This window comes from Struthio camelus, chromosome 1 (genome assembly GCF_040807025.1).
Source record: "Struthio camelus isolate bStrCam1 chromosome 1, bStrCam1.hap1, whole genome shotgun sequence".
Classification (NCBI taxonomy): Eukaryota; Metazoa; Chordata; class Aves; order Struthioniformes; family Struthionidae; genus Struthio; species Struthio camelus.
The window spans coordinates 222,969,705-222,995,673 of NC_090942.1; the positions used below are offsets into that span (position 1 = coordinate 222,969,705).

The 25,969-nt window shown below is 54.1% G+C and overlaps 2 protein-coding genes across 5 annotated transcripts in view; one reads left to right on the top strand and one right to left on the bottom strand.

Annotated features, from left to right (window-relative positions):
- The first annotated feature begins 337 nt into the window (after positions 1-337).
- On the top strand, positions 338-11,255 carry PLEKHB1 (pleckstrin homology domain containing B1). Of its 3 annotated transcripts, none has more exons than XM_068930798.1 (8): positions 338-398; positions 5,382-5,511; positions 5,653-5,723; positions 6,763-6,915; positions 7,171-7,273; positions 7,562-7,601; positions 8,031-8,136; positions 8,383-11,255. In XM_068930798.1, exons 3-8 carry the CDS (start codon positions 5,687-5,689, stop codon positions 8,499-8,501), a joined length of 558 nt encoding a protein of 185 aa, XP_068786899.1. In that variant the 5' UTR covers positions 338-398; positions 5,382-5,511; positions 5,653-5,686; the 3' UTR covers positions 8,502-11,255. The 3 variants fall into 3 exon arrangements, with proteins under 3 accessions (XP_068786899.1, XP_068786900.1, XP_068786898.1); XM_068930799.1 differs by lacking the exon at positions 338-398 and adding an exon at positions 2,151-2,167; XM_068930797.1 differs by lacking the exon at positions 338-398 and adding an exon at positions 3,053-3,161.
- Positions 10,792-25,969, bottom strand: part of RAB6A (RAB6A, member RAS oncogene family) — a 66,291-nt gene continuing 51,113 nt past the window's right edge. For both annotated transcript variants that reach the window (XM_068930801.1, XM_068930802.1), the window contains exons 6-8: positions 25,723-25,816; positions 15,665-15,731; positions 10,792-12,830 (exon numbers count right to left, since the gene is read on the bottom strand). In XM_068930801.1, coding sequence (XP_068786902.1) covers positions 12,766-12,830; positions 15,665-15,731; positions 25,723-25,816 — 226 coding nt within the window. In that variant the 3' untranslated portion in view covers positions 10,792-12,765. The remainder of the gene's footprint in view (positions 12,831-15,664; positions 15,732-25,722; positions 25,817-25,969) is intronic.

A 25,969-nucleotide genomic window follows, 5' to 3' on the forward strand; every position in this document is an offset into this window, starting at 1 on the left:
CACCTGGACACGATCCTGGGTAACCTGCTCCAGGTGACCCTTCTGGAGCAGGGGGGTTGGACTAGATGATCTCCAGAGGTCCCTGCCAACCTCAACCGTTGACTGATTTGCTGTAACGCCGCTGGTGCCGGATGGGGTGGGAGACGTCGCGTCGGGGCTCTCCTCTGAGCTCGCCTTCCGGTGGGCGCCGGGCCGTCGCGACAAGAGCCGGGGGGGAGCCCCCCGGCCGCGGGCGCTGCTCCCCCCGCCCTGGCGGGCGCTCCTCGGGGCCGCCAGCCCCGCTCCCAAACGGGCGCCTTTCCGGCAGCGCCGCGGCTGAGCGCGTGCAAGAAGCCTGCTGGGATGTCCCACTTTTTCCAATTACGTTTTGCATTCAGAGCTGCCGAACGCCTAGTAAGGTCAGGCCCCCGCCCCACGGCTGCCCCAGCCCCACGGCTGCCTCCTCCCCACGGCTGCCTCTTCCCCACGGCTCCCCCAGCCCCACGGCTGCCTCCTCCCCACGGCTCCCCCAGCCCCACGGCTGCCCCTGCCCCACGGCTGCCCCAGCCCCACGGCTGCCCCTGCCCCACGGCTGCCTCCTCCCCACGGCTCCCCCCGCCCCATGGCTGCCCCCGCCCCACGGCTCCCCCAGCCCCATGGCTCCCCCCGCCCCACGGCTGCCTCCTCCCCACGGCTGACCCCGCCCCACGGCTGCCTCCTCCCCACGGCTGCCCCTGCCCCACGGCTGCCCCAGCCACATGGCTGCCTCCTCCCCACGGCTGCCCCCGCCCCACGGCTCCCCCCGCCCCACAGCTCCCCCAGCCCCATGGCTGCCTCCTCCCCACGGCTGCCCCCGCCCCACGGCTGCCCCAGCCCCATGGCTCCCCCTGCCCCACGGCTGCCCCTGCCCCACGGCTGCCCCAGCCCCATGGCTGCCTCCTCCCCACGGCTGCCCCCGCCCCACGGCTCCCCCAGCCCCATGGCTGCCTCCTCCCCACGGCTCCTCCAGCCCCACGGCTGACCCCGCCCCATGGCTGCCCCCGCCCCACGGCTGCCTCCTCCCCACGGCTCCCCCAGCCCCACGGCTCCCCCCGCCCCACGGCTGCCCCTGCCCCACGGCTGACCCCGCCCCACGGCTGCCTCCTCCCCACGGCTGCCCCAGCCCCACGGCTGCCCCTGCCCCACGGCTGCCTCCTCCCCACGGCTGCCCCAGCCCCACGGCTGCCCCCGCCCCACGGCTGCCTCCTCCCCACGGCTGCCCCAGCCCCACGGCTGCCTCCTCCCCACGGCTGCCCCAGCCCCACGGCTGCCCCCGTCCCACGGCTGCCTCCTCCCCACGGCTGCCCCAGCCCCACAGCTCCCCCAGCCCCACGGCTCCCCCTGCCCCACGGCTGCCCCCGCCCCACGGCTGCCTCCTCCCCACGGCTGCCCCCGCCCCACGGCTCCCCCAGCCCCACGGCTGCCCCAGCCCCACGGCTGCCCCCGCCCCACGGCTGCCTCCTCCCCACGGCTCCCCCCGCCCCACGGCTGCCTCCTCCCCACGGCTGCCCCCGCCCCACGGCTCCCCCAGCCCCACGGCTGCCCCTGCCCCACGGCTGCCCCCGCCCCACGGCTGCCCCCGCCCCACGGCTGCCTCCTCCCCACGGCTCCCCCAGCCCCACGGCTGACCCCGCCCCACGGCTGCCTCCTCCCCACGGCTGCCCCTGCCCCACGGCTGCCTCCTCCCCACGGCTCCCCCTGCCCCACGGCTGCCCCCGCCCCACGGCTGCCTCCTCCCCACAGCTCCCCCCGCCCCACGGCTGCCCCCGCCCCACGGCTGCCTCCTCCCCACGGCTGCCTCCTCCCCACGGCTCCCCCAGCCCCACGGCTGCCCCTGCCCCATGGCTGCCTCCTCCCCACGGCTCCCCCAGCCCCACGGCTGCCCCCGCCCCACGGCTGCCCCCGACCCACGGCTGCCCCCACGAGGCCGAACGGGGAGGGGCGGGGCGGGGCGGGGCGGGGCCGAGCGGGGAGGGGCGGGGCCGAGCGGAGCCGAGTGGGGAGGGGAGGGGCTGGGCGGAGCCGAGAGCGGAGGGGCCGAGAGGGGAGGGGCGGGGCCGAGAGGGAGGGGCGGGGCCGAGGGGGGAGGGGCCGAGGGGGGAGGGGCGGGGCCGAGAGGGGAGGGGCCGAGCGGGGCCGAGAGGGGCAGGTAGCGGGGCCGCTTCGCGCCGGGTGGGACTGCTGCCCCCCCCCCCTCCCGGGAGGGGCTGCTCGGGGCCGGGGGGCTTCACGGGGCGTTGGGGCACTGGGGGGGCGGACACCGAGGGGGTGAGTACCGGGGATGGGGGAATGGGGGGGTGCGGGTACTGGGGGATAACGGGGTCTGGGGATGCGGGTACCGGGGGGTGCAGGTACCCCCGATGTGCAGGTACGGGGGGATGCGGGTACCGGGGGGTGCAGGTACCCCCGATGTGCAGGTACCCGGGACGTGCAGGTACGGGGGGATGCGGGTACCGGGGGGTGCAGGTACCCCCGATGTGCAGGTACGGGGGGATGCGGGTACCGGGGGGTGCAGGTACCCCCGATGTGCAGGTACCCCCGATGTGCAGGTACGGGGGGATGCGGGTACCGGGGGGTGCAGGTACCCCCGATGTGCAGGTACCCCCGATGTGCAGGTACGGGGGGATGCGGGTACCGGGGGGTGCAGGTACCCCCGACGTGCAGGTACGGGGGGGATGCGGGTACCGGGGGGTGCAGGTACCCCCGATGTGCAGGTACGGGGGGGATGCGGGTACCGGGGGGTGCAGGTACCCCCGATGTGCAGGTACCCCCGATGTGCAGGTACGGGGGGGATGCGGGTACCGGGGGGTGCAGGTACCCCCGATGTGCAGGTACCCCCGATGTGCAGGTACGGGGGGATGCGGGTACCGGGGGGTGCAGGTACCCCCGATGTGCAGGTACCCGGGACGTGCAGGTACGGGGGGATGCGGGTACTGGGGGGTGCAGGTACTGGGCGGGGTGCAAGCCTGGGGCAGTACAGGTACCAGGGGGACGCAGGTATTGGGGGATGTGGGCACTGGGGATGCGGGTACCAGGGGATGCGGGTACCCAGGATGTGCAGGTACCAGGGAATGTGGGTACCAAGGGGATGCAGGTACTGGGGGATGCAGGAACCAGGCATGAGGATACCAGGGGATGCGCAGGTACCATGGGGGTGCGAGCACTGGGGGATGCGGGTACCAAGGGGATGCAGGCACCAGGGATGCGGGTTCCTGGGACGTGTGGGTACCAAGAGGGTGTGAGCCTGGGGCAATACAGGTACCAGGGGGTGCAAGTATTGGGGGATGAGGGTACCGGGGGAGGCGGGTACCTGGGATGTGCAGGTACCAGGGGGATGCAGGTACCAGGGGGATGCAGGTACCAGGGAACGAGGGTAGCCAGGATGTGCAGTTACTGGGGGGATGCGAGCCTGGGGGATGTGGGTACCAAGGGGATGCAGGTACTGGGGGATGCAGGTACCAGGGGGATGCAGGTACCAAGGGGATGCAGGTACCAGGGGGATGCGGGTACTGGGGGATGCAGGTACTGGGGGATGTGGGTACCAGGGGGATGCAGGTACCAGGGGATGCAGGTACTGGGGGATGCAGGTACCAGGGGATGCAGGTACTGGGGGATGTGGGTACCAAGGGATGCAGACACCGGGGGATGGGGGTACCAGGGGGTGCGCACACCAGGGGATGCAGGTACCAGGGGGATGCAGGTACCGGGGGATGCAGGTACTGGGGGATGGGGGTACCAGGGGGTGCAGACACCAGGGGATGCAGGTACCAGGGGATGCAGGTACCAGGGGGATGCAGGTACCGGGGGATGCAGGTACCGGGGGGTGCAGGTACTGGGGGATGCAGGTACTGGGGGATGCGGGTACCGGGGGATGCAGGTACCGGGGGATGCAGGTACTGGGGGATGCAGGTACCAGGGGGATGCAGGTACCGGGGGATGCAGGTACCAGGGGATGCGGGTACCAGGGGGTGCAGGTACCAGGCGGATGCAGGTACCAGGCGGATGCAGGTACCAGGGGGTGCAGGTACCAGGGGGTGCAGGTACTGGGGGATGCAGGTACCAGGGGGTGCAGGTACCAGGGGGTGCAGGTACCAGGGGATGCAGATACCAGGGAGTGCAGGTACCGGGGGATGCAGGTACCAGGGAGTGCAGGTACCAGGGGATGCAGGTACCGGGGGATGCAGGTACCAGGGGGTGCAGGTACCGGGGGGTGCAGGTACCAGGGAGTGCAGGTACCAGGGCATGCAGGTACCGGGGGATGCAGGTACCAGGGGGATGCAGGTACCAGGGGGTGCAGGTACCAGGGGATGCAGGTACCGGGGGATGCAGGTACCAGGGGATGCAGGTACCAGGGGATGCAGGTACCGGAGGATGCAGGTACTGGGGGATGCAGGTACCGGGGGATGCAGGTACCAGGGGGATGCAGGTACTGGGGGGTGCAGGTACTGGGGGATGCAGGTACTGGGGGATGCGGGTACCGGGGGATGCAGGTACCGGGGGATGCAGGTACTGGGGGATGCAGGTACCAGGGGGATGCAGGTACCGGGGGATGCAGGTACCAGGGGATGCGGGTACCAGGGGGTGCAGGTACCAGGGGGATGCAGGTACCAGGCGGATGCAGGTACCAGGGGGTGCAGGTACCAGGGGGTGCAGGTACTGGGGGATGCAGGTACCAGGGGGTGCAGGTACCGGGGGATGCAGGTACCAGGGAGTGCAGGTACCAGGGGATGCAGGTACCGGGGGATGCAGGTACCAGGGGATGCAGGTACCGGGGGATGCAGGTACCAGGGGATGCAGGTACCGGGGGATGCAGGTACTGGGGGATGCAGGTACCAGGGGGTGCAGGTACCAGGGGGTGCAGGTACCGGGGGATGCGGGTACCGGGGGATGCAGGTACCAGGGGATGCAGGTACCGGGGGATGCAGGTACCAGGGGGTGCAGGTACCAGGGGATGCAGGTACCAGGGGATGCAGGTACCGGAGGATGCAGGTACTGGGGGATGCAGGTACCGGGGGATGCAGGTACCGGGGGATGCAGGTACTGGGGGATGCAGGTACCGGGGGATGCAGGTACCAGGGGATGCAGGTACCGGGGGATGCAGGTACTGGGGGATGCAGGTACTGGGGGATGCAGGTACCGGGGGATGCAGGTACCAGGGGGTGCAGACACCGGGAGATGCGGGGTGGATGTGGCTCCTGGTGCCCCAGGGCCAGAAGGAGATGCAGCCAGGCTGGCGGCAGCCCTGGGGGTGCCCAGCACCCAGGTGTGCTTGGGGGGGGGGGCCGGGCCTTAGGGTGCTCTCGCTGCGCCGGGCCGCCGGGAACCCGTCCGCGCGGCCTCGTCGAGCACCGATTTCCACCCAGGCGGCAGAAAAGAAAAACAAGCGAAGCAGCGGGGGGGCCGCGACTCGCCGTGGAAAGCGCCTGGGGCCTCGGGGAGCCGCCGGCTGCCGCCGTCACGCGTTTCGCTGCTTACCTCCGCGGGACGGAGGAGGTAATCTCTAAATCCCGCCCGACCGACGGGATTAGGGGCCCGAGGCCAGGGGGGCGGTGGCCTCCTCCATTACGAAACCCCGCGGCGGCTTAACCCTGATCCACCGGCGCCCTCCGGCCCCCTGTCCCGCTGTTTTCCCAGGGGTTTCGGTGTCGGTTTTACCGGCGTGTCACCCATGGCGCTGGTGAAGAGCGGCTGGCTCTGGCGGCAGAGTAAGCGCGGCGGCTTTTCGGGATGGGACGGGGCGGGGAACAAGGTGGCGGTGGTGGGGGAGATGGTGGGGGGGTGGCGGTGGCAGTGGGGTTGTTGTTGGTGGCAGTGGCGGTGGTAACAGTGGTGGTGGTGGCGGTGGTGCAGGGTCGTGACGGTGGTGGTGACGGTGGTGGTGGTGGTGACGGCAGTGGGGGTGGCGGCGGCACTGGCAGTGGTGGTGATGGCAGTGGTGGTGGTGGCAATGGCGGTGGTGGTGGCGGCAATGGCGGTGGTGGTGGCAGTGGTGGTGGTGGTGGTGGTGACGGCAGTGGGGGTGGCAGCAGTGCTAGCAGTGGTGGCAATGGCAGTGGTGGTGGTGGCAATGGTGGTGGTGGTGGTGATGGCAGTGGGGGCGGCAGCAGTGCTAGCAGTGGTGGCAATGGCAGTGGTGGTGGTGGCAATGGCGGTGGTGGTGGCGGTGGTGGTGGTGACGGTGGTGGTGGTGGTGACGGCAGTGGGGGTGGCAGCGGTGCTAGCAGTGGTGGCAATGGCGGTGGTGGTGGTGATGGCAGTGGGGGTGGCAGTGGCACTGGCAGTGGTGGTGATGGCAGTGGTGGTGGTGGTGGTGGTGCGGGGTAGTGACAGTGGGGGTGGTAATGGTGGTGGTGGTAATGGTGGTGGTGGTGGCGGCAGTGGTGGTGCAAGGTGGTGATGGTGGTGGCGGTGGTGGTGGTGGTGACGGCAGTGGGGGTGGCGGCGGCACTGGCAGTGGTGGTGGTGGCAATGGCGGTGGTGGTGGCAGTGGCAGCAGCGGCGGTGGTGGCGGCAGCGGTGGTGGTGCGGGGTGGTGACGGTGGTGGTGATGGCAGTGATGGTGGCAATGGTGGTGGGGGTGGCAGTGGTGGTGGTGATGGCAGTGGAGGTGGCAGTGGCAGTGAGGGTGGTAGGGGTGGCAGTGGTGGTGGCGATGATGGCGGTGGCGGTCTGCCCCGCTCTCCCGGCGCGCCGGGGCCGCCTGGCCGGTGGGAGCGTCCCCGGCGCCGTCCTCGTCCCCGGCAGGCTCCGTCCTGCGCCGCTGGAAGAGGAACTGGTTCGTGCTCTACCTGGACGGCACCTTGGTCTACTACCAGGACGAGAGCCAGCGCGAGGCCGAGGGCGCCATCGCCGTCCGGCGCCGCTGCCGCGACGTGCGCAGCGGCCGTGAGTGCCCGGGTGAGCGAAGGCCGGCGGCGACACGGGGAAACTGAGGCGCGGGGCCACCCAAATGCCTCATTTCCGCCCAAAACATCCACGGGCTCGGGCGGGCGCACCGGGGGCTGGCCTCCCTCCGCCCCTTTTTGGCGGAGGGACGCGATGTCCAGCCACCGCGGAGCTGTTATCGCCGCCGTCTCCCTCTCCCGCCCCGAAACGCCGCCGCCGTCGCCCTCTCCCGCCCCGAAATGCCGCCGCCGCCCCTTCGCCTCGCAGAGGTGCAGCCCCCGGCGGGCCGGAGCCGCGACTGCCTGCTGAGCGTGGCGCTGCGCGACGGCTCCCGGGCCGCGCTGTGCGCCGAGAGCCCGGACGACGCCGTGTAAGCCGTTAAAAGGGCATCGTTAAGGCCTTAAAATCCCCGCGGGGGGGGGGTTGGCGGGGCGGCGGACGGGGGCGTTTAACACCCAGGTCGCTGGCGAGAGCAACGCGGCACGACGGGACCCCGCGACCTCCCCGGTTTCCTCCTTTTTTTTTGTTTTAAAGCCCCCCCCTCCCTCGGCTTTTATTTATCCCCGGGGAAAAACGGGGCGGGTTAAGCGGTGCTGGACGAGCCGGAGGGGTTCGGGCGGCCCCACTTCACCCCCGCTGCCTTCTGCTTCCTTCGCAGCGCCTGGAAGATGGCCGTGCTGGAGGCAAAAGCCACCCCGGTGAGGGTCCCTCCTCGCGCGGCGCGTAGCCTGCGCCCGGCGGGGAGCCGCCACCGTCGCCGCAGCCCCTTAGGGCTGAGATCGGCCCCGGGAGATGCTGCGATCTGCTGGCGATGGCCCTGGTGTCAAAGAAAACGGCCTCAGAGGAGAACCTGTTCAGCGGTCTGGGGTGGTGGGGGCAGAGTTAAGGTGATGGGGGCAGAGTTAAGGTGACTGGGGGCAGAGGTGAGGTGACCAAGAGCAGGGTTGGGATGAGGGGGCAGAGTTAAGGTGACGATGGGGGCAGAGTTAAGGTGATTTAGGGCAGAGTTAAGGGGACAGGAGCAGAGTTAAGGCGATTGGGGGCAGAGTTAAGGTGACCATGGGGCAGAGTTAAGGTGACGGGTTAGAGTGAGGGTGACTGAGCCCCCTCCCCGCCCCCCCATCCAGGTGTTCGTGTACGACCCCTACGACGACGATTACTACCAGACGGTGCCGCTCGACTCCCACCAGGCCGCCTACGTCAGCTCCGGCCTTTACGGCGCCCCGCGCGGAGGTGGGTGCCCGCCGCGCGGCCCTGGGGTGGGGGGGGGGCGAGAGGGTGGGTTGGTCTCCCCCGCCCCGGCCCACGGGCTTTGCCGCCGGCGGGCTGAGACCTGGCAAACTCGGCGCAGCGAGGCACAGTCCTAAGGGTTGGTTGGGGGGGGGGCGGCTGCGAAGTTCCCGGCTCGGCCGAGGGGGCTGGCGGGAGCCGGCCGGTCCGCTCGCCATGGGTTTTTTTTTTCCCTTTCTGGCCTTGCAGCGGCGAGTGGCGGGGATCCCTCCCGCCTCTCCGGCGACCAGATGGCCCTGGGGCTGCTGGCCGGCGCCACCACCGGCGTCGCCCTCGGCTCCTTCCTGTGGATGCCCTGCTGGTTTTAGGGAGCGGGGCGCCCCGGCCCCTGCCGCGAAATAACCCGGCCGAGCTTCGGAGACACAGGGGAAAAAAAAAAACCTAAAATAACCCCCCCTGGGTATTTACCCCCCGCCCCGGGTAAATAACCACCCGGTCCCCGGGTTAAAGCCCGCGACGTGGCGGGTCTTAAACCGGCCTTCGCTCCTTGAAGTTCATCCCGCCGCCGGGGCCGGGCGGTGGGGAACGGGGATGCTCAGCCGCCGTGGGCCTTCCTCCCGCTCCTCCTCCTCCTCGCCGCCGCCGCTGCTGCTGCAAAGCTGTTTGGAGACAAATAAAACGCGACGGAATAAAACGCAGGAGAAAAGGCCGCGGGCCGGCTAACGACGGGGGCGCTCGGCCAGCCGCCGGGGCGCCAGCAGGAACGGCTTCGGACCGGGTCGAAGCGCTTCCCTGCCGCTCCGGGCGAGAGCGTCCGCCGGCCGGGCTCCCCGAAACGCCGAGCGAGGCCGGCTCATCGGCCGTTCCCCGCGCTCCTTTTCGGCTACGCCGGCCCGGGGAAGGGTCCCGAAAACCTTTGGAGAAGTTGCCCCAGCCACGAGACGCCGTCCGGGTTTCTTAAAAGTCGCTGGCCGGAGACGCGTGGGCAGGCAGGGCGCCGCAAGGCGCGCCGGCGGTGGCGCGGAGCAGACGGGCAAGCGCGGCTTCCCCTTCTGCCGCTCGCTTCCTACCGCGTCCGCAAAGGGCGTCTCCAGCGCGGGGCGTCACGCAGCCGTTCCCGCAGCCCCCGGCGGCGTAGGCAGGACCCTGCGCGCTCCAGCTCCAGCCGCCGTCGCTCGGGGGTCTCGGAGCGGCCACCGAGCGAGGCCGAACGACGCTCCAGCGTCACCTTTGCAAAGGAAACCGGTGGTGGGGAGGGAAACGGCTGGATTTGGAGATCAAGCAGAGACCGGAAAACCAAAGCGGCGCAAAGCAGAGAGAGAGGAAGGGTTCTCCGGGCCGCTCCTCGGCTGTCGCTCAACGCCCTCTGCAAACGAGCGCGGAGACACAGGAGAGAACCGCTCCGGAGGGACGTTAAGAGCATCCAACTCCACCATCTCTCCTCAAAAGAGACATTTACTCTTAGGAAAGCCTCCTGAGACACTTCAAACCCTAAAGGCACGAGGAAGCGGGAGAGAGGGGTGCTGATTCCCTCCGCCCCGCGACCCCGCAGGCGACGGACCCGCTAAGAGAAGAGAGCCAGAGCTTTCCAATGAGACAGGTATTTATTGAGTTCAAGCGCTAAGGGTCGTTTCTGTTGTTGGTTGGTGTTATCAGACAGAGCTGAGGTACCAGCGACATTCCCACATGAAGAAAAGGAACCTTCTTCCCCTTAGACAATTTCGTCAACTACTTGTACCGAGACAAAAAGTGAGTAATGGAGAGCTGCGTAACGTACCGCACAACAAGCAAGCCGGAGCGGGGAGGAGAAAAGAAACAGAGCCGAAACCTTTACTGCTTTCAAAATCACCTTAAAGAAATGAAAGGGGAAAAATAAAAATAAACCCAAAACCTGTTCCCACGGTTCTACTGGCCATGTTGACGGAGCAAAGTAAAACCCAAAGCCTGCTAAGAGAGATGGCGCGAGGAATCGCGGTGCGGAAATTAAGACTGTGTTGCTCCTGCGCTCGCTTGGGAAGCGTCTTCTCTCTGGAGAACTGGGAGAGCACTAGGAGAAGACCGAATCCTGCAGTCACGTTACGTTATTGACTGCAGGGAGGATCCACAAGCATATCCGATGGACCCAGCTGGTTGTCCAGAGCAGACCTCAGGACCTTCTTGGGACACGAATGCCCAACGGCTGACAACTGGTCCCTGGTTCCTGCCACCACTGCGTGTGCCGAGTACAGAACTCGCGGTCACCTTCTTTCTGGACCTCTTCTGGAGAAGGTTACGATCGGGCCTGTTTAACAGAGCTGCTCCCAGACACGTAGCTGCTCTCCAAAAGCAGCTTCCGTCAGAAGCAGCGCAACGGCTCATCCGCCTGGCGATAAGCCAGCTCCTTGCAAATCCAACGTCCCGGGCTCGTAACTATGAGGAACGGAGGGCTTTGGCGCATTCGTTAGACCGGAAGCAGAAAAAGTACGCGTTTGGGGGAAACAGCCAAATGACGCCCAACATGAGTTGCGTGAAGAACCAGAGGGGGGGAAAAAAAAACCAAAATCAAAAAGCAGCAAGATGGACCGTTGTTTGCACGGTTAAGAACAGTACAAGACAGGAAAAGTCGCCAGGTTTCCTTCCCCCCAAGAGTTTTCTTTTAAATAAAAGAATGATCCTTCGCCACATATCATTGATGTTTATTTCAAGACATGCCACGTCAAAAAACAACTCGCCTTTAATATTGCGTTATCAAAGCACTTTACATCTCATCCTGCCTTTAGGTTATCGTTGTGCAGAGCTGCTATAAACCCAGGTTGGGACACGAGTTTCGCGTTCGTTTCAAGAACGAAGGCATCCCGATCTGTCATGCCCGTCTCCCGGTGAAAGTGGTGGTGAGGACGATGCCCTTCTCTTCCCCGCTTGGGTATTTTTAGGTTGGTAGAGGGGCAAGAAGAGAACAAAGGAGGAGCCTGAATATTTGCTTGCACTTGTTCAGTTAAGTAGCAATCGCAACAGACTCGCCAATCCTTTCCTGCACTGTAACTCAGCCATCTCCGCCCAGCAAACAATGTATTTACAATTGTGTTTTATTAACTTACACAGCAACTTCACAACGACTAGTAAAGATTAAAAGGGTGCACTTCTAGTGTGTTCGCTCCTGTGTTTCTCGGGTAGCTACATCGCGCGACATCAGCAAAGCTCTACACAAGATTCCTCCGCAAAACAAACAAACAAAATTTACCGAAAATAGTAAAAAAAAAAAAATTAAGCAAAGAAATAAATATCCAAGAAAAACGGTTAACTGTAAGCCTAGTTAAATAGAAAACGAAATTGCTAGTTCTTCAACCAAACTATACAGATCTAGTGAAAATAACTAAACTGACTCGGAAGACTGAACGTTAAAAAAAAAAGCTAAAAAATAAAGGCATAAATCTGCATAATCGTAAGTTGGTTTCCGTCCTATTAAATTCCTTCCTTTCCCTCTAAGATCTTTCATCTAGATTCCTGTACGATCAAAGTAAACACCCCTTCCCCAAGTCCACCTATAACCACGCTACGGAAAAGCACGTGCAATTCCCCCGTAAATTGCCCCCTCCGTCCCAGTCTTTAACTGGCCTGTTACCACAGCGTTTCTCTTAGTTAATTTAACCGCTCCTTCATCTTCTTGCCAAATTTTGAGAGTTCCAATCAACTTAAGCCAGTTTCAGTGCCAGTCTTGAATTCATTTAGTTTCTCCCCTTTCTTAAAAAGAAGCAGAACGCTTTCTCCTCGGAACAACTGAAACGTTACGTTCCAATCTCTCGCGTAGTAATAATTTACTTTATTGGTGTTCTACATAAAAGGAAAAAAATGCTCTTAAAACTCGTGGTGCACCCAAAACATGTTTCCTTGTTTCTCGCAAGTGTTTTGCTAATGCACGTCCACCCTTCCCTTCTCCCCCCAAACCCTTCGGAAGCCATTCATCCAGTTCAGAAAGTCGCTTCGCGTTTCTCCGTATGCTTTCTTGGAAACGTGTTCACGTTGCCTCTGCAAGAACTAAAAAACCCAGCAGCCTTTTATATCAAAACCCCTGCTAACATTCGTTTCGAAAAACACTGGGGGTTTGAAAACCAATCAGACTATCTCTGCTCAAAAGATTAAGAGCTTGGTTTTATTTTTTGTTATATGGATAGCATTTAACCCCTGGCATATGCTTCCTCTGCTTGCATTTTTGACCGCTGTCTAGTCCTTTCCAGTTTGTTAGAGAAATCAAATGGGTAAAAGCTATGCAAGCATTATTCTGCACATACATCTCATCTAAGTCCAATTCAAAACTTGCTCAGTTTCCATCATTTCAAAGTGCAATATCATAACATATTAAAAAAGGAACAAATATTAAGAAATTGTACCTATCTTTTTAAAGTTATAACTAGAATATGCTGGAATATTTTGGCTTTTTCTTATAAATAATGAAGACACTGACATTTTCTTTGTGTGTGTGTGTGTGTGCTTGTGAAGCTAATAGATCATCTCCACGAGACAGCCAGCGATGATGAACTGCAATACGTTATTACTGAAAGGGGAAGGTTCAAGCCAATATTCACACTGCAGTCAATGAAGAGTAAAGGGAGGGAAAGCAGTGATGTTCTGGAGAAAGGTAGAAGCCACATGGTATTAGCAGGAACAGCCTCCTTCACTGACAGGCTGCTCTTGAGGCTTTTCCAGTTTTATGTCGATCACTGAAAGAAGTAAGTTAAGGCAAACGGACATCCGACTCAGTTGCCCTACCAGCAGAGCTGTGTCTGAGGGCAGCCTGCTCCGAAACGTTCTCGTACCATACAGGGGCAGGTTTTGACTGGCATTTTCAGAAGCACTTCAGACAGATCGGTACCTGTGTTTCCCAGGGAAACCGACAGTTCTTCATGCTCTCGAGAAGACTGGCTTCAACCAGGAGTCAAGAGAGATTTCTTAGCAGCCCCTCTCACCCTGGCGTTAAGTTTTCGCTAGATACCTAAGAAACATGCCAGCATCAGATTCCAAATGTTCCCGAAAGCCCTGAGGCACTGCTCTCTACCCAGTGGTCCGCTCTTCCTCTCTGACCTCCCAGTTACCTTCTTGTTCCTATAGCTGGAAGTGAAAGATATAAACTGAGGGTCCGATCATTGTTTACAAAGGAAATTATAACAACAGCCTGGAAATCCAGAGTTTCAAATCAATACTAGATTCTGTCTTCACCTTCCAGTACAGGACAGCAGCAACTCTAGCTGGCGGGCACCCAAAAAGGGATCTAACTTGCTGGCTGGAAGCAAAAATAAGCTCTGAAGTTAGCTGGAGCCTGCAGGAACCCAGGGAAGGAGAGCTTGCCTCCTTCTCAATCTTGTTCTGCTCCCTATCATTTTGCAGCCACCTGCGCAGTAATTCATTCTCATCCTCTTGTCGGCACTCAGCTTTGGGACAGGCAGAAAGGTCTGTTTGGTTTTTGAGCGTAAGCTGAAGGAGTGAATTGCAAACTGATGAGAGTGCTCTGCCTTTTAAGAGCAGAGCGCTCGAGTGACACCATCTGCTCCCAGGCTGTGCACATCGCTAACCTCCCAAAGTACTCTTAACACTCTACAGTTCAGATACGATGCTCCATACATGCCAGTCTGAACTCTGCAATCAGCCCTTCTTCCAGCTAAACCGTTTCACTTATCCCACCGCCAATGAGCAAAACCCATGCTGCCTCTCTGAACTCACCCCTTGCAAAGACAGCTAACATAAGGTCACCGAAGAGCTCTCTGCTCTTGAACAGCCCCTGATAAGCTATTCCCTTTGTGGCAGATTCCCAGCTTGATGCTCCACAGCTGTAATGTTTACATATCCTTTCACAGGAGCTTTGAATGCTAATCCCCAGACACATCAACTCATGGCAGCTCAGCGCAAGGCTCTGCAAGTCGCAAGGCTCTGCAAGTCTCGAGTATTTCTCTTATCAGTTAATAGAGAGCGAAACATGTTACACAGCTGGTAGCTCCAACTTATCTCTTCCGGGGGCTGAAGTTGCTCTTTACAGAGGTTAGGAGAAAAATAAACATGAAAAGGGAAACAAAAGACCAAGAAATCATTTCATAGGTTTGGTCCTTTTGTTTGGCTGATCTAAACATCTATACATATGTAAGAGAGCTAAGAGTCAGAGATGCTGGAAATGAGCCTAGCCAGCTCCATCGCAGAGCATGAGCAGTTCAAGACCCTTGAAACCTCAGGGTTCTGCAAAAGAGCCTATGGAGAACCCCCACCATTAATCCGGACACAGCTGTTTGGGAGACAAATCATATTCAATTTTCGCTACCTGCAGTCTGCAGGAAGCCAAATTCAAAGCGCCCTTATTACACTTCCAATTAAAGACTGTTGATCAAACTCCCTGACAGAGAAACCACAGGCCCATCAGCCAGCGCCCGTGAATTCTACCACCATCCTCTCATTAAGAAAAATTGTTGTCGATTAACCTTTCAGTAACCTGCATAGGGAACTATTTTTGATCAGTCCAATGCATATTGCACAGAGCTTGAGCCTTAGCAGCTACAATCTTGAGTTTCCCAAATCCTTTCCCCTCTGCAGTAGGATGTGCTACAGGGGCTGTATTTCCAGCGCTAAGTGTGCCCCACCTACATTTCCTACTACATCCCTCCTCCAAAGCACTTCTCCTCCATTTACTGGCTACCAGCTATATGATCCCTGCTGCAGACAAACCTGACGACCCCTAAAGTTCCTCTCAACCTCACGCTTTACTATTAGCATCTCACCGATTCTTTCAAATAAGATACAACGCAGCCTGTTTCTGCTTGCTTTGATTAGAGAGGGAAGACTGCCGCTGCATTACCTTCCCTCTCTAAGGAAAGCAAGCAGAAATGGACAGTCGGGTGGAGTAGAAATTCTAGGAAGTGGCTGGATTATTCACAGAACAAAGATCTATGGGCGCAGCTGCAGCAATGGGGCTAATTCTGAAGATACCCTGCTTGGAGCAGAGACCTCCAGAGGTCCCTTCTGACCTAAGTTATTCCCGGACTCTGTAAACCAGATCTGGGAGCCTGCTCTGCAAGAGCCACAGATTCTTTGCAGCTCTCTTCACAGCGAGCTTCTCCTACTCTGTGGTCTCCCCTTACCTGCACAAACACTAAACGAAGAATCCTTCTGGTCTGACTGTATCCCTCTGCACCTTTCTGTTATCCTTCCTTCCCCTTTCATTCAGTTGTCCTCGTTTCCAAGCTACTTCACAGCCCTCGCAGTCTCTACTACTTTCACGCTACTGCAGAGCCTTCCACCATTAACTCCCCTAGTCCCAGCCTTCCTTCCCACCAAGCCTTCTTCCTCATTACTTCAAGCTTGGAGGGCTATCACTTAACGGGGTCGCTTGCTCCTATCATCTCTCTCATCATCTCTCTGAGATGTCTATAAGCTGATCGAGCGCTGCAGGGTACATAATGCTTCCTCCTTGTTCTTAACCTTCGTTATTCAGCGCCTGCACCTTCCTCATCTGTGATAACGCCTGGCAGTGCTTTGCCACCGCTGACTCACAGCACAAACACAGAAAGGATACTGTCTTCTCTACTTTTGTCTTGTGTGCTTTCCATTCCAGGCAAGGCAGCTGCCACACGTCGGAAAAGCTGCAAAAAAATAAATAGGAAACGGATCAAAACAATTGTATTTTAAAGAGCACGCCCCAGCTGATACACTTCAAACACAATGATTCAATACATCCTTCAACACTACTTAGACCAAAAGCCTGACAACAAATATAACCTTTATCCCTAGCAAACTGCAAATCCCATTTTTGTTATTATTGAAGATAAAGTGCTACTGGCTACAAGCATCAAACTTTCTGTCACCTTCTCTGCAAACATTTTTGCAATCCAGGATTTTCATCTCACCTCTGCCACAGCCTTATTCAGAGACCGTGACAGCTTCCCCACGCGTCAGGTGAGAACTTGACCTTCGCACTTCCACAGAGTATTAGTTATGCAGGAGTACAGGCATACTGTTAAAGTCGGACAAAAGGTCCACCTTGCCCAGCAGTTTGTCACTGATATTAGCCAAGCAGACACCTACAGAAGCGTCCAAATAGGGCAAGCATGTAACAACATCCCCACAGGGCCTTCTTCCAGGCTCCACAGATCTGTGGCTCAGGCACCCCATGTACCAGACAAAGGATCTTTAAGACCCCTTAAAGGCTTCTCTTTCAGGAATCTGCCCAACCCTTTTCTGAGCCCACCTCAACTTTCAGTAACCACTGTTGTCATGTCGCATGTCCAGCCCGCACTCAGGGTGTGCAATGCAAAACAAGCACACGTATCAAATGTGCTTGCAAACCCAGAAAAGTCAAGCGCTTCTCTGCCTCTCACTTGAGCACTATCCCCAGTTTTCCATTAACGTCTACCTCTAAACTCTCTTCACAGCTCTGTTCAACTTGAAGGAGGCTGAATGGAAAAGTTGAACAGGACCAACTTCATCTGCGTTTTCTACCTTTGGGCCTTTTCTTCTTGTGGAGTAAGGATCGAACTTGTGTTTTGCACCCCAAGGCATTTCCCCAGCCCTCTGGGCAAGGAGCCTACCGTGACTGTCACGAAGAAACAGTCGGGAGGTTTGCCCGCTGTTAGCTTATGAGAGTTCACTTTAGTTTTCCTGAGCCTATGATAGTCTGTTTTCTCCTGCACAGGAACAGCACGTGAAGGACTATCTCTCTGCTGAGTGTGATTTCTCCAAGAAGTTGCCATGTGAGGTTGGAAGGAACCACACAGGCTTCAACAGTAGTGTTCTGCTTTTTTATGTGCCTTGATGAGCCTGCATGCAAGAGGAGGGGAGAACAGGACAGACAGACAGAGAGATGTCTCCTTTGTGGTTCTTTCAGGATCATCAGATGATTACCTACTTGGTTTTTTTTTTTTTTTTTTTTTTTTTACCTTTGGAGTACAGTCTCCTAGTAGAATTTTAGTCCTGTGCTGATGTGCTCAGCATGTACCCAGATGTAAAAACTGATGTGCACTGAATTAGTGTTTTTGCAAAGTTACAGCCATCGTTACTGCTACATACTTCTTGCTTCCACGTTACCAAGCATCCAAGATGCTGGATTGGAAGTTTCCAAGCGCTCAGCAGCTCTAATCAGTGTATTAATATCATCCCACTACACGCCTGATGGCAACTCAGGAGTCTCAAATTGCTTGGGGCAATTTTGACATCCGCTGCCTGAAATGCCTGGGTCATGCCAGCCTTCATGCGTTAAAAGGACATTATCACATACTAGCTCAGTGTTCTCCTCGAATGACACAACGCTAAACCACTTACTACGCCCAGTGACCCACTTTCCATAGGTAACTGGGCTAGCCACTGCCAGCCCGTTTATATTATGAACGTAGGTACCTGAACAGCTTTGCAGATCAGGGCCTAAGCGCTTTTGCAAATTTGGCCCTTAGTGTCCAAACGATGCTGGAAAAACGTTAAGACGACTTTCCTGCCTTGACAAGTACTGCCCAAATTAATCAAGAACAAGCTCTCAGATCTGTCAGATGGGGCTACAATCTTTGCAGGGCAGGACTACACCATGCTCACTGGTGCCTGAGCTTTGCTGCCACCAGTCTTTGTTACTGGCTGAAAAGACAGCTATATGGGTACAGGATAAAACTGGCAGGTATAAAAAGGCAAAGCTACTTTCCTCTGCAATTCCCATCATCTCCCTCACAACCTCTCTATACCCTCACTCATTTTTCCCATCAGGAGCGGCACCACTTGGTGGGGGCATGCTAAAATCTGCACTGAGACCAGGATGCAGGCCTGGTGGAGATGCTTGATGCATCTTATTGAGGGCTACATTTTAGCTAACATTCTCAAAGCAAAAAAGCTTAGTGTCCCCACCTATGTTTCTATTTACCTTCGCCATTATCCAGAGCCACCCACCCTCACTGAAAAATTTAAGTAAATGCTCACACTCCAACAAGACTGAACATAGAGCAGGAATACATAACCAAAGGTATAAAAGGCAAGGGAGACTTGCTGGTCAGAATTAAGTTAACAAGAAACTTGTGAACACAGAGAGAAGCTAGACATGGATCTCACCGTAATCCTTGTACCAGGAAGTCCTATCAATCGGTACACCGCTTCTTTTTCTATCTGCTTGGTTCTGCCTTCCCAGGCTCACTAGCATCCTCCACTCCTAACTCTGCTTGGAAAAGCAGCGTGACTACCGTTTCGTAGGACAGCTTTTTAAAACTGAATCAGACACGGGCACTTTGTCTGGTTTATAAGAATGAACAAGGGAGAGGAAAGATGCTGCAAACTTTCAGAGCAATCTCCCACCATAACCTCATTGTCAGCATTATTATTTTCCTTGCCATTCCAGTCAGATAACTGCCAGAGGACAGCACTGCCGACCTTATTAGTTTTATTGATTTTCTGAAGGCTTTTCATTCACTCTGTATAAAACGGGACCATCCGTTATGCTTTTTGCATCTTGAAGATGATCAAGGAAGTAAACGAGATTAAAGCTCCTCTTCCTCTGGAAGCCTTAAAAGTTTTAGTACTGCATTTGAATCCACAATTGCTTTGGACTCAATGCTGTCTTTGCCTTCAGTAAACTTCCCAACTCAATCACATTTGGGTAGCAGAAGGTTCTGAGGCTCCTTCTTTACCAGGCTTTGTCCCTAAATATTGCTCCTACTCCCAAAACATTCAATATCCAGTTGAGTTTTCACATACTGATTAACAGATCTCAACTACATTTCTACTCAGGCAGACACCTTTGTGACCAACTTCTAGGGAGAAAAGTGTCTTACTGGACAATCACCAGACTGCATGGCAAAAAACCCACGTATTCAAATACCGTTTATGGTTACGCTTTCAGAAGCCCATTGCTATGTTGTCAATAAGGTAAGCTCTGCTCCCCTCTGAAACAACACATCATAGCTAGAATCGTCACTATTAGTTCTGCAGGGGACGATCTGTTCAGTCTCTCACCCCTCCAACCTGCGCTTCCCTGTTGCTGTAAGAGTAACACCTCAGAGGTAGAGAACCGAGCAAATTAGCTTATCTATCCCTACGCTACACCAAGAGACGTTTAGTGAAGAATAAGCCTACAGTTAAGCAGCAACCCAGTCAAGATACTGTTAAAGAGGGAAAATCAATATCCCTTACAATACTACCTCTTGCCTCTTCTAAATATTTGAAAGCTTCACCAGTTTTAATCATTCTCACAGGCCACTCGCTGGATGGTAGAGTAGGACTATTACCTTCACTTTGCAACTAAGGAGCTGAAGCAGAGTTAAATGACTTGCCGCAAACTGCAAAGATGGTCTATGGCAAGAGATGCAGCTCCCAGGATGATATCTTCAGTATCCAATGATCAAAGAACCGGTAAAAAGGTGCAAAGGCTGTGGAACAGGGTGCAAATCACAGGCAATCCACGACCGAGAAGGTTTAAAAGTGCAAGTTTCAAATGCAAGCAGAAGAGACCTGAGGATGAGCACATGCTACGCTTTTGAAAATCCTGGCTCCTGCTTTTTTGTTCCTACATGGCAAAAGAGTCTACAGAGGAATTTTGACCCAGTTCTTGATGCACATGCTTTGTGGGGAAAAAATCCCTTCCCTCAGTTTTAAGGATGGATATCAGAGTTTAGTACAGTCCTACCAGAATGGGCCTAAATTAGGACAAAGACTTAGCATCTTTGCTCTGAAAGAAAGAGGAAAATACATCAGCTCATGGAATCCTTTGCTGATTCCACGTGCTTTGAGATCCTAGGTGGGAAGAGCACGACCCAAAATTGATTTATTAATTGTGACACTGACTTGTACTTATTCTCCCCTTCTTCAACACATATTTGTGAACGCTGAACATCTGGGATGCACTGTATTCTGAGGGGGAATATGTTGCTTAAAAAAAATTCAGTTGATAGGAACCAACTGGATTGTTGCATTTAAACCACGTCGTTGACAGCAAGGATAAGGGTTTAAAATACAGTAATCCCCTCTTTACATTAAGGCCAAGAACAAAATTATGCCTTTAGCTGTATTTCTCCCCTAAATTACTGGGCTAAAAAGGAATTTGGCAAATAAGAAAATCAACTTTCCCTGTTATTAACTTTCTGCTTATCAGTCAGAGCATATGTGAACAAATCCAATTAGGGAAACTTTGTGATGGTTACAAAGCAGCCTTCTACACAGGGACCTTACTGCTTCACAGTACCTTCAGGACCCAAGCCAGCAGTCTTATCTCACTGAAAACGCCACAGGCAGTTGCGCATATATATTATGTAAAATACACATATTGGTGAGCATTCAGCACTTTTTTCTTTTTCCAAGGCAGGAGTTAAATGCAACAGCCTGAAAGATTAAGAGCCATACAAAGTCTCTTTCAGTATTCAACCCTCCGGTCTCCTTCCTGATTAAACTCTGAAAGAACCTCATCCCTCGCCACTAGTTTCAATTCATTTCCCAAACTGCCTCTCCTACCATTTCAGCCAATACATCCCTTACGGATCAGTGTCACTGCCAACTGTAGGCATGAAACAGCCGTCATTGTAAAACTCCTTCTGCAATATGGAAAGGACAGGAGGATCACTGTCCAGATGGAAAAGCCAGGCAAGAAACCTGTTCCCCAAAGCAAAGCAAGCGCAAAATGTTTCCCTAATTCTAATTCTCCAAGGAGGGTGCTGCAACTCAAAGAGTAATTCTTGCCCATCACATAGACAAAAATCAAAGGACAGGAAAAAGTGCCAAGTGGCTGGATGCAGCCAGCTCTATGAAAACAGGGTCACTCGTGGGGCCACGGTCCTTTAGCTACTGCCGTGAGAAAGTTTTCCTGCCAAATACCATATTCAGGCTGTGGTTCTTTGAGAACAAACGCAAAGCGTGCCAGGTACTGCTGTAAGAAGGTCTTCAGAGCTCGCTCTCTCTCCTCTTTCCACAAGACAGCAAAATGAACCCTGACATATTCTGGGCATGAAATCCAAACTAACAATAAGATTCTCTAAAATACAGACTGCTGAGATAGAGCATGAATCTCAAACTCTTTCAAAGTTTATTCAGCGCTGACAAAGTAAATCAGAGACTAAGATTCCCTGCATTAACTGAAGCAAGCTATCTACCTCCTTCTTCAGGCTCAAGGCTGCCCTGACAATCAGTCTTTGTTGAAACTGAGAGGAACTAAAAGCCAAGTTTTGCTTTACTGCACCAATTTAACCTCAGGACAATACTATTACCGTTTTCATTCTGTCCATCACCCACTCATTTTTCCTTCGGCATCCCCCTCCCAGAAGCCAGAAGGGACAATAAGCGCGTACGATCTTGGCGACCGGAGAGAAGGCTCTACCTTAATAGATTCAGGAGTACACAAAAGCTGTACATTACAGTCTAGTTTGAGAGCGTACATCTAGAAGGCATGAAACTTGCCACAGCAGGTCATCACATCCATCCTAGAGGAAGAGAAAAGAAATGCCGGAAAAGCCATAAAACGAAAGCCTGCAGCGGCAGGGTTTAAGCTAGCACATACGCAGGCTGTAAATCTTCTGTACTTCCCTGCAGTGACCGCAGGCAGTCCCACCTCCAGGCCTCTAAACTCAAGCCATAGGTCACTCGCTTCCACCTCAGCCCACAATACTGTCAGCTGCGATGGCATCTTCCGAGATGTTACCCCTTCATTCCAGGCGGCAACGGCAAACTAAACCAACCAACCCCCACAAAAACACAGAAGCAAAAAAAAAAAACAAACACCTGCCGGCCAGATGCTCCCCTCTGTTTCCATGGTGGTAGAAGCTCCTGCCGTTGAAATACCTGTTTGAAGCGTGGGGCAGTGTCCACCTTCTGGAGTTACACCTTAAAAAGGCAGGCTCTCTGGATTTCTAGGATGGCTGCAGTGAGCACAAAGCTGAAGGCCAGTGCCCTTTCCTCTCATCTGTGCAGCCTTCCAGAAGAAAAGGATGAACAAGATGACAGAAGTAGTCCACGAGGTTAAAAATATTTTCCACCAAGAGCAAGCAAACAAGTGACGAGACCAGGGAAGTGGTAAAATCTTAGCTATTATTCTCCCCAGGTGAGGTAAGAAATTAAACTTGTTACATATCTTAAGGGGGCAAATATTGATTCTGAAACCTCGCAGACAGCATCCCTCAGAGAATCCTAGTGCTTGGGCCAATACGAACAGCACCAAGTTTCGGCACTCTTGAGATGACGTTATTCAACGTCTGACCCAGTCTGGAATGACGTTAGTGTATCGGCTAGCGCCCCAAGGCATCTCTTCGCTGGCACTAGGGCTGTGCCAGAGCTGTTTGAACTGCTGCCTCTGCTCCCGATAACTCTGTCGGGCAGTCAGACCTAGGGCAGTGCAGGCAGAGACATCCTTAAGTGTTGCCCGCACATCGGTGGCACTGGGATTCACACCGCCAACCGAGCTATTTGCTGAAGGCGATAGAAAAAAGCAAGGAAGCTATGGTGCGCCACACAAGAAGCATTTGTAATAAGAGAGACCAATCTGGAATCAGAAAACATCAAGATGTATATGTCCAACACTGCACAGAAACCTTACTGCGAAACGTATGGAAATCCAACGGAGGCAGCAATGGAGGAGCAGGGCTTCACCTCCGCTCCAAGTCTCCCACTGCACAAAGTTTATTTGTGCCACTCCCTACCTTTAAACCAGCTTTTAGATGCACGAGTCAGACTTTGTGCTGAGAAGAGAGGACAGTGGGAACCACAACAGCATTCTGTCAGGTTTTTTGGACTGCTCAGGTAGGTTGTGAAGAACTGAAATCTAAGAAGCTAAGTTTCAACACTGATAGATAAGAATTTTGAGTGAAAGAAAAAAAAAATCAGTTCATATTCCCTAATCTACATATACCAGCCATACTCGGCATCAAAGCTGCATGGTAACTGCTAAACCTGAACCTATATGCTAAATGGACAAACCAATGACTTTGTCACTATTCTAAAATTCACCTTTACATGGACGTTTGATATTCAGCACAGTGACCTCAATTTCTCCATAAATGTGTTCGTTACACACAGTCAAAATATGGATTTCATATTCAAAACAATTTGACACTTGAATTAAACCTCCTGTATGAAAATTAACTTAGACAGTAATTATTCTGCAGAGTTGCAATATATTATGGATAAAAGTTACCAGTTACGGGAAGGTCAAACTTGCAATCAGTCCAGTAAAAAAAGATTTTATACAGGTTACAGTAGGGGTACCCAGTCTGCAGTTCTCTCCATACACTTTCCCATTTCATTGAACAATTTATTGATGTGTTCATAAAATAATCTCAGACTATTCTACACAGAAGTTGCAAGGAAAACACAATTAAACTAGCGGCATCAAGAGCCTCACCCTTGAAAATAACAACTTTCAACAACTATTTATTAAGCTAAGAAAAAAGGACCTTTCAAATACCCTGCGCTACACAGTAGCGACTTTGAAGTTCCTAAAAAACCCAGTCCATGTCTTGATACAAAGATCAAAAGCCACAGAAGAAAAATATATCCTTAGTTCTTTTCAAACATACACTTACGGCTTTTGTTTTGATTTTACCCAGAGAAAGACGTCACTTAAGAACTGTCCTCCGTCCAACTTTGACGAGACTTCCCACTATGCGAAGCAGCCGCCCAAATTATGATGCACTGGTATGTAACAGTCGCAAGTCTGTTAGACGCTACTGTTTGTTAACTTCAGTGATGAACAAGAATTCTCTTTCTGAACAGCAAAACTTCAATTTAATACAGAGGGAACTAGCCCATAGGTTCTCCAGCACCACCACCACCACCACTTTTTTGCAGGAGCTGAATTACCAAATCCATTTTCTGACAGAAGAAGAGTCTCACAACATGTATCCTGCCAATTAAAATTAAAGGCACGATTTGCACAGACCTGTTATACAACGGAAAACTCTCTCTGGGGAGCGTGCAAGTGAGGCTACAGCTACAGACGTGGCTTTACGCTCTGACAATCTCATTAATACAACCTCCCAACAGCTTCAGCATAAGATACAAAAAGCTGAAGTTTGTTCCTTCATCATGTATTAAATGGAGCTACTATCCTTAACGATGAAGACTGTGGTAGCTTTACAAAGCGTATGTTTTATTAAATGCCAATACCTTACGTCAAGATGGACAACAGCCATATCGTAGAAGGTTTCCCTGCTGGCCTCTCTACCGAGAGGCTCCGACCCAAGCAGCGTTAACTGGCCTTAAAAGCCCCAACCTGCCTTACGGGCTTGGGCATGCACTTGCGGTAACATGTTAGCTACGCAGCAACTCCCTTGAAAAAAGCGGGAGCACAGAGCTTAGTCACCACCGTTCCTCTCAGGGAGGCTACTGCTCAAATGCTCAGCCCTATTCCAAGAAAACATTCAGGATCCTAGCCCAAAAGTGAAGCCCTGATTACAAGCCAGCCTCTGTGCTGTGGTATGATGATTGCTGGACTCTGGAACTGAACGCTTGTACGCTTGTTTATGCGGAGAAACGCAGCGCTAAAGTTAACACACGTAATTATTCCATTACATAGGGAATAATTTTGCTACCAATGTACAAAGTGAAGGGATATTTAACAACAGAGCCTTCACTCCTGTATAAAACGCACACTCAGAGTAATTTATAGCCCTGCTTTAGCACCTCTTTACGCAATTCTGTACACAAACTATCTGCGTAAGAACGTAGGCATTATGTGGCTATGGAGACATCCAAGAGCAGAAGACTTTACATCTTGCAGTACTTCCTTTCCTCCTGCCGTAAAACTAGCTGCCAAACACTTTAGAGGGCCTGACTCCACATGAGAAATACTAGATCCAATGAAAAAGCAATATCCCATTATGCACTGCCTCGGTGCAGCGTATTTGCTAACATAACTAATAGGCCCAAACACAATTTTTATGTAAACACCAGATCAGCTCTGCAATGTTCACTGCTTTCATCAGTTCACTGTTTGCCAAGTGATTTATCTTCATTAACACAGGCGCTAAAACTTCAATCTAGCAGGTCAGGATTTAAAGGGCTGTAAGCTCATCCCACAACATAAAACCTAATATAGCTGCAGTTGCATCAGTTCAGAATACATTTCACTACTTTCCCTCAATTTAAAAGCATCTCATCATCTAACAGAAATAGTTTAAGCCGCCCAAGAATATTTGCTCGTGCTTTCAATGCCTTTCAATAAAGTGGGAAAAACAGTTTATACTGCCTCACTATACAGTGGAAGCATTATTTTAGTCGATTACATTCCTCCTTGGTTGGTTTGCCCACATTCATTCACTAAACTAGTATCAGAACCAGCCCCCAGACCCACAACTCCCCATCTCTTTGGCTCGTGCCTTAGTCCCTTGTGTCTAAACACTAGATCTGGATTCTGCAGATTCTGGGAAAGTACGATTCCCAATCCAGAAAGATTCTTTCTCAATTCCTCTTTTCTGAAAGGAAGGCAGTTTCAAAGCATCTGCTGTGAGGTCAAGGTGCCTTCCTGACCTCAGCCAACAACTTAACTCAGATCTTGCTTGCTGTGTATGCACTACACCCTCTAACACCCTTTGCAAAGACGACTCCCCAACGTTTTGCAGCACATCCTATTTCTGCAACGGTGCATTAACAGAAGCAGTCTCAGTCTCACTACTCTCTATCACTTACCTGTTTTACATTGTATCCTGCTTTTGCACTAGTTTCAATGAACATTACATTCAGCTCTTTGGCTTTTCTTTCTCCTTCCTCGATGGACACTTGTCTGGGGAAGATAACACAGAATTAAGAAGGAAAATAATAATAATAATAATAAAAGACAAACACCTCAAGAATTAAGATGTCTTCAACCCAAGGAGATAACAACTTCTTTACAGTTCTCAAAGCCTTTAATGCTATTCCCTGTATACAGATGACA

What these genes read in the sequence shown, in the direction of transcription:
- PLEKHB1 (XM_068930797.1), top strand. Translation starts at nt 3,107, where the DNA reads ATGCAGGTACTGGGGGATGCAGGAACCAGGCATGAGGATACCAGGGGA. An exon ending in CGGCTGGCTCTGGCGGCAGA is followed by an intron (nt 5,724 to 6,762) that starts GTAAGCGCGGCG and finishes CGTCCCCGGCAG; the next exon opens with GCTCCGTCCTGCGCCGCTGG. An exon ending in TTACGGCGCCCCGCGCGGAG is followed by an intron (nt 8,137 to 8,382) that starts GTGGGTGCCCGC and finishes CTGGCCTTGCAG; the next exon opens with CGGCGAGTGGCGGGGATCCC.